The following is an 8,215-nucleotide window of genomic DNA, read 5'->3' as shown; positions in this document are numbered from 1 at the left end:
ATATGTATGTATATGTATGTATATGTATATGTATGTATATGTATATATATGTATATATATATATATATGAGAGGATGTGATGAGACTGTTTTGATAGCATTTTCATTTCTTTGCTTTCCTCAGGTGGCTAACCTCCTGCGACTGTTCCAGATCCCTCAGATCAGCTATGCCTCTACTAGTGCAAAGCTCAGTGATAAAACCCGCTATGACTACTTCGCTCGCACCGTGCCCCCTGACTTCTACCAAGCTAAAGCAATGGCTGAGATTCTGCGTTACTTTAACTGGACATACGTGTCAACAGTAGCATCAGAGGGTGACTATGGTGAAACAGGCATTGACGCCTTCCAGCAGGAGGCCCGCTCTCGCCAAATCTGCATTGCCACTTCAGCCAAAGTGAGTCGTTCCATGAACCGCCAGGGCTATGAGAATGTGATCCGCTCCTTGCAACAAAAGTCTAACGCAAAGGTTGTCATCCTGTTCACGCGCAGTGAGGACGCTCGCGAGCTCCTTGTGGCTGCTGCCAGAATGAATGTCACTTTCACTTGGGTGGCCAGTGATGGGTGGGGAGCACAGGAGGGTTTGGTGAGGGGCAGCGAGACTGCAGCAGATGGAGCTTTCACCATTGAACTAGCCTCCTATCCTGTCAGAGAGTTTGAAGACTACTTTACCAAACTGAACCCATCGACCAATATGAGGAACCCGTGGTTCAGGGAGTTCTGGGAGCACCGGTTTGACTGCAACCTACAGGAGCCTGGCTGTGCTGACTACAGCTTACGAGATGGAACTTTCGAACAGGAATCCAAAATCATGTTTGTGGTGAACGCAGTCTATGCGATGGCCTATGCCCTGCACAACATGAGGCAAGCAGTGTGCTCCAACACATCTAAGGTCTGCGATGCTATGAAACCAGGTAATGGCAAAAGGTTCTACAAGGAGTTCATCTTGAAGACCAAATTTGAAGGTATGCACAACATAAGTAAACAACAAACATGAAAAAAAAAAGAATTTAACATGTTTTTTAAATGGTTGGAAGTGGTAATATTTCACCATGGATACAAAGCAAATAAGGGTTGCAAAGAGCCATGACACAGGATTAAGCAAACAACTTCTGCTGAGCAGAGAAAGGCTTTGTAATTATTCAATTAGCAAAAAATAATCCATGAATTGGCACTGAAGAAACAGCGGGCAGGGAACATACTTTTCTTAAAATAGTACTGACAGGACGAATGAATGAACAAATTCAGAGAACAGCTGTGGCTCAGGAGGTTGAATAGGTGTTGAATAGGTGCATTAATCCTAAGGTCAGTGGTTTGGATCCTTGGATCCTCTAATTTGCTGTCAAAGTGCCATTGCCCTCCTGAACTAACACTAATAACATATGCGTGAAACTGTATTATGTTAAAAATGTGATTTGTAGTATAAAGGGCTTAGAGGGGTTGATAGGAAAAGCTGTATGTAACGCAGTGCATTTATATTTCCTGTTACATGAAATAGCAGGAAAAAAAGTATTTTAATTTAAATTATACAAAAACATAACACTGTTCTTCAGTCCATGAATTGAACTTTGGCTCTCTTTTTCTTTTTTTGCCTTTTGTGTTATTCTTATATTATTATTATTATTATTATTATTGTTGTTGTTGTTGTTGTTGTTGTTGTTGTCATTATTATTATTATATTCCTGGCTTTGAATTTTTAAATCCTTTATATTTCCTTTAAGTCTTCATTGCTGTATTTTATGCTTCCCACCAGCACCATTCAAACCTGCAGACACAGAGAACATGGTGCGCTTTGATTCAGTTGGTGATGGCATAAGCCGCTACAACATCTTTCATTACCACAAAGACGAGGGGAAGTTCGTCTACAAGAAAGTTGGTTACTGGGACCAGAACCTGACCTTGAATACCACCATGGTGCACTGGCGTGGTGATGTGCCACCAACCTCCCAATGTAGTGACCCTTGCAGGAAGAATGAAGTGAAGAGCATGCAGCCTGGTGATGTGTGCTGCTGGATCTGTATTCCCTGTCAGTCCTACCAGTACCTGCAGGATGAGTTCACCTGTGCTGACTGTAGTTTCGGTCAGTGGCCTCTGGCTAACTTGACTGGCTGCTATGATCTGCCTGAAGAATACATCCGGTGGGAGGATGCCTGGGCTATTGGGCCTGTTACCATTTCTTGCCTTGGCATACTGTGTACCCTGTCAGTAGTAGGCGTATTCTTCAAGCACAATGAAACACCGGTGGTTAAAGCAAGTGGACGTGAGCTCTCCTACATCCTGTTGTTGGGAGTGCTGATGTGCTACAGCATGACCTTTATCTACATCACCAAGCCTTCCACAGCTGTTTGCACCCTACGCCGTCTAGGCCTGGGGACCTCCTTCGCAGTATGTTACTCAGCTCTCCTAACCAAGACGAACCGCATCGCTCGCATCTTCAGTGGGGTAAAGGATGGAGCGCAGCGGCCACGTTTCATCAGCCCGGCCTCCCAGGTAGCAATCTGTGGTGCTCTTATCTCCTGCCAGCTTCTAGTGGCTGTTATCTGGCTGCTTGTGGAGGTGCCAGGGGTTCGAAAGGAGGTGAGCCCAGAGAGGAGAAACATTGTTACGCTCAAGTGCAACAGTAGGGACACCAGCATGCTCATCTCTCTCACCTACAATTGCATTCTCATCATCCTCTGCACCGTCTACGCTTTCAAGACAAGAAAGTGTCCCGAAAACTTCAACGAGGCCAAGTTCATTGGGTTTACCATGTACACCACCTGCATCATCTGGCTCGCCTTTCAGCCTATCTTCTACGTCACAGCCAGTGACTACAGGGTAACTATCCAGAATTTTTTTTTCCTGATAAATAGCAAATTGAGTATTTATAATTCATATTTCTATAAACCTCTAAAGCCAACTTATGTGGAGTAGTGCAAACAAAGTCTATAAATGACTGTCCCCTGTGTTTTTAGCATCCCTGAAGAAGGTGTCACTTTCACATTCCATTTGATCACCTTCACCTAGACTCATGAAAGCTTTCTTTTCATGTGAGTTGAAGGATCTTTCAAGAAAACAACAAAGACTGGAGACAGATCAGGTCTGAATATACCCATAGAAATAGTTAAAGACAGTCAGATTGATTCATTAAACCGTGGCATTACTAAATGCTCTTTGACCCATTTTTTCAGCTAAGAGATGGATTCTAGAGATTTACAATAGGTTTTGTTTTTAAAAACCTAGGCTAAATCCCAGTGGGAACCCATACAGGGAAAACAATAAGCAACATTATGGTCTATATTAATAATCATTTTGAGTGGCCTACTGTTGCCCATTTTGTGGCACTACCTCCCTAATAGGAAATTTGACAAATCTGCTACAGAGTTGTCGCATAGGGATAATGTTTTTGCAGCATTTAGCCTTTAAAAAAATCACTACAGGCTAAATTTAGTCTGTAGTGCATCAAACTACACTGAATAAACATGCTGAATATGCATTGTGACTTTAGCCATATAGCATATTAGTCTTATTAATATCTGCATATATAAATGCATTTATTTATTTGTGCAATGTGACATAGGATAAATAAGACAAAACTTTAAGCATAAAACTGACAGACCATGTAAGTTATGAGTGCTGATGCCTTAGGCAGTCCCAAGGCTACTGTCACAGCATTTTGGTCGAAGTGTGCAACAAGGCCTTTGTTGTGCAAACAGATAGGGGGGAGGTCTAGGGTCACAGAGGGTTTGTATCATGAGAAACCTCTGGCTTTTCATGACTGTTGTAAGCAGCCTTTTGGGTGCTCAACCCATGAACCAAAAGCCAACTTTCCTGATCCTTAGTGGCCCCTAAGAGACCAGATACATTTTGTAGGAAATAAGGCTTCATACTAAAATTGCAACCGAGAGATTAACTGAAGGAATGAGGGGTTTCACACTGCACTGGAGATCTTGATGATTTGGTTCTGTGTGACAACAATAACAATGGCTGTGGGTTCAGCTGCCACATTTCAAATTAGAGTTGGATAACACGGTAATATCGTAATGAGGGTAGCCTAGTGAATCATGATGAGCCCAAGGTTTTACTGTTATGTAGACACATTTTCTTTCATGTTCAAAACCTTTACTTTTTTTCCGTCTCCTTTCTACAGTATAGTTTCTGTAGTATGAACTTTACTCACTGGGTAATAAAACAGTGAGTAAACAACCTATAAAGGCTAAATTAAAGTACATTAAATTGTGCTTCATAAAAGGGAAGGAAATTTAAGAAAGAGTAATAAGCTAAAACGACATTAAATGCAAATGTCTAACAATGAAATACATCATACAAATACAGCTCATGTTGTGCTGTTGCAAACACTGGTGGTTTCTAATTACTTGTGTAATCTGTTTAAAGGGAATAGCTGCTAGAAAGTTATCTTTATGGCTGAAAAAGATTAGGAGCTGCAGAGAGAAGGCAAAGTTATGTTACCAGGAGTCCTGGTGGTGCTTTTCACTACTTATTTTTGAAGTTGAAATGCATGATGACTTCTCATATTTCTGCAGTGCTGTTATTGTGCAGTATGTTTGGGAGAGATTTCACTTCATGCTGTGGTTCTGCAAATAGAAGTTCCTGGACTGCAGGGGTAACCAGTGGGGTGGGAAGAGACGGAGCTCAGGAAGATGACCCCAGCAGTCAGCTCACATTAGCAGCTGAAATATGACTAACAAGGCTCCGACTTTCCAGGACGGCCAGCTGTGCTTATCTCTCTTTCGACTTCTTGCCCTCATGTTCATGCGCATACAAATGGACAATTAGAATTGCTAACAAACGCAGCTGAAAACCACACACTGTTCAAAATGTAAAATATGGCTAATAATGTGAGAATAATAACTATAAGAAACCTGAAAGGGACAAATTTGATTTGTTTTTCATTTTGATTCCATCCAGGTAACGTTTTCTTTTGCTTTCTGTTTCTTGAACAAAAAGTTGATTATCAGTTGTTAATCTTCTGTTAAACATCTAATTTATTATATCACTATTTATTAGTAAAGCTTATATCCATGTATAAGTGAATATTTGTTACAGGGTTGTGTTTGGTTTTTGATTGACTTTTAGAAAAGACGTTAATGTAAAGATTGATTAATGGATGTTTGAAAGGAACCACACATTAAGGTTAAGGTTTGTAAATAACCAGAACAGGGAATAAATGAAAATATGAGTGATTTGATCAAAGGCTGTGTGAGAGAGAAGAACTGGGACCAGGTGGCCTTTGAATGAACTTCATTAGTCTTTTTGAAGACCAAATGAAAAAACAAAAAACAAAGAGCAGACTGATGTAGCCATCATTACACACATGCTCTCTTTCATCCCAGGTACAGACCACCACCATGTGCATCTCCGTCAGTCTGAGTGGCTCCGTGGTTCTCGGGTGCCTCTTCGCCCCAAAGGTCCACATCATCCTTTTTCAGCCCCAGAAAAATGTGGCCACACTAAGAGTCACAACCAACCGCTTCAGTACCACAGTTTCTACATCTGCCTCTGCCCCCAGCTCCAGCTTCTCAAAAGGTACTAATGCAGAGTATACAGAATATGGTTCTTTACTTGTAAAAGAAACTATTAACACAACATAAAGACAAAGGACTACCAGATGGTCTTTAGCTCAACATGCTAACATACACACTTTATATGGTAAATATGAATATACAGCCAGGAGATTTAACACAACTTATCAGCTAACATGGCTTTCTCCAATATTAAACAATCAGTCTACGTAAAACTTGGAGATTATTTAATTTGTAGACGAGCACAAATGGGCTGCAAGCTGAAAAACCTGTTGTTTCAGGATTTGCCCATTATTTTAATTGGCCTTTTTATTTTTAATTTTATTTATTTATGATATTTTTTGCATATTTGTCACACTTCACAGGAAATAAAAAGCCCAGTCAAACCAACTTGGCCCTGTGTGAAAGAGTACTGCTTTATCGCATTGTTCTTGCTGTTCTTACAAAATGTAATCAAATGGAAAAGTCTCTCTTTTTTATACTTGTTTTATCAGTTTTAATCTTTTAACTTTATGCATCAAGTAAAAATTAAATTATATGCAACATTCTCTGACTTGAAGAAATTAGTTTAACATTTAAACCTATTTTCTGCACATTCCAGCACATAAAATAAAATATTTTTTGTGTTTACACTCAGTCTTTCAAATAGTTACAAGTAACGCGTTACTATACACGTTACAAGTAACGTGTTACTGCCTAATCTCTGGCTGCCAGGGGTGCCAACACCAGTTATTAGGTTTAGGGAGCAATTACTTTTTCACAGCACTGTAAATGAAATATACAGTACTGTTTAAATTTGTGAGGTGCTGGCAGGCAAATAAGAATATGCCTGTCTGTGTTCTTTCTAAGCTGAGGTACCCTTTTCCATACGGATAGGGCATCTTACATAATTAAAAAATTAAGTAGGTATTACAAAAAAGTAAGTAATTAAAATGTATAAGAATCACAAAAGTGCTTCACAATAAAATCAGAAATAAAACTGGGTAACAGTTGACAGTTTCACTGTGAAACTCAGATCAAAATGACAGCATTGCAGTAAAACACTGAAATATCATTTATTTAATTTTTTTTAAAAATGTATTATTCTTATTTAGTGGAACATGGGTAAGAGTGAAGAAATTTCTATATAATACTGAAAGGTTTTTCCTGCTTGTTTCTGTAGTTTTGCAGCATAGCTCTGCAATTAATAACCATGCCATTATGTTTTTCTTTTCATTTTGGGTAAGAGAAAGTCTTATCTGAAACCAATTAATAAACTGACTATGTTCACAGACAAAAAACACATTAAATATATATGAGATGTTTACATGGTTCTATAGTGAGCGTGCCATTTACTCTTTTATAGCTGGGAGACCTCACACTGCTTTTAGTCCAAAAGAAAAGCTGCGCATTAAAAGGCTTCTGACACTTTATGCTTTATCTCGTCTCTTAGACTAAAGTGATTTCTGTTGTCAGAAAAAAAAAATGATGTAAGAAATAAAAAGTATTTAATTGCTGTAATTAAAAGTAGGAATTCAACAATGTAAGGATACTGTCTCGAAAATAGCACTGTAAGCTGTGATGGATTTCTGGTTGCAGTATTTCACATTGTTCAATTATAGCTAGTGATGAAGCAACTGGACAGAAACTGTATTGTTTTGTAACATTTTATGTGCAAGTCTGTATAATCGTGATCAGCCAAATAAACTTCACAATAAAAGTCATGCACAAAAAGGATACCTCAAAATTGTACTTAAAGACAGGGTGCCTAATGTATTTGGACCACTTGCTCCTCGCAGCTTTTATCTCTGGTTTGCAGGAAACTCTAACATCACTGCTTTTATTCCCTCAGGATCAGCCTCCAACTATGTGCCAGCAGTTTGCAACGGGCGAGAAGTGGTGGACTCCACAACATCCTCTTTGTGAAAAACATTCCTCTCTAAGCAGAAGCAACCATCCTGTCATCAATCATCCTTCCATCCAACAGAGCTGTGTATGACAAAGCCCCCATGGCATCTAACATGTTGCAGAGAGATAACTAGACTGACAGTGGCAATGGTAACTCTAACTGTGAAAGCGTAACGATGTTCTTACAGTGAGCAGTATGTATCAACTGTAAAGCCTTTTTTTTTTGTATAGATTTAATATGCTGTGATCTCCTTGGTTTACAGATAGATGTGATTAAATGCACCGTGCCTTGTCCTAAAGAGTCTTGTTGTCAAATGGGTGGTTGTGAAGCAATAGTGTTATACAAAAACAAAAGGCTGTTCTTATTGTGTTCTTACAGTGCTGTGAATATATCCAGATGTTTAGACATTGACAAAAAAATGCTTTGAGATAAAGTTAGCCCTTCTGTTAAGCAAAATGTGTGACTAACTATAGTGAATGTGATGAAAACTAGGCAACTAGACAACGTAAAGGACGTGTGTTAATGTAGACTGGTATAGCAGTGCGTGCTTATTTGTAATTTATGTAAATAAAATGTTCTTTTTTAATATTAAAAGATCAAATTCTACTTTGTTTGGGTTCCCACTTTCAGTCAAATTCAGAGGAGCTATGCTCAAGAATCGCAATTGAGATCTGGATGCATGATTAGCCGATTTCTGCCATCCATCCATCCATCCATCTTCATCCGCTTTGTCCGGGGCCGGGTCGCGGGGGCAGCAGCCTAAGCAAAGAGGCCCAGACCTCCCTCTCCCCAGCCACCTCCTCCAGCTT

General features: G+C 39.5%; 1 protein-coding gene across 1 annotated transcript in view; it reads left to right on the top strand.

The window, feature by feature from the left end:
• Positions 1–8,134, top strand: part of grm2b (glutamate receptor, metabotropic 2b) — a 23,181-nt gene extending 15,047 nt beyond the window's left edge. Inside the window, exons 2-5 of the mRNA XM_005724513.1 lie at positions 124–961; positions 1,750–2,813; positions 5,330–5,522; positions 7,350–8,134. Of these exons, the coding sequence (XP_005724570.1) occupies positions 124–961; positions 1,750–2,813; positions 5,330–5,522; positions 7,350–7,423 (2,169 nt within the window). The 3' untranslated portion in view covers positions 7,424–8,134. The remainder of the gene's footprint in view (positions 1–123; positions 962–1,749; positions 2,814–5,329; positions 5,523–7,349) is intronic.
• Positions 8,135–8,215: the final 81 nt, after the last annotated feature.

This window comes from Pundamilia nyererei, unplaced genomic scaffold, assembly GCF_000239375.1.
Source record: "Pundamilia nyererei isolate P.nyererei 1_Seehausen unplaced genomic scaffold, PunNye1.0 scaffold00012, whole genome shotgun sequence".
Taxonomy (NCBI): Eukaryota; Metazoa; Chordata; class Actinopteri; order Cichliformes; family Cichlidae; genus Pundamilia; species Pundamilia nyererei.
The sequence above is the reverse complement of the archived record's forward strand: the minus strand, read 5'-3'. Positions and strand labels throughout refer to the sequence as shown.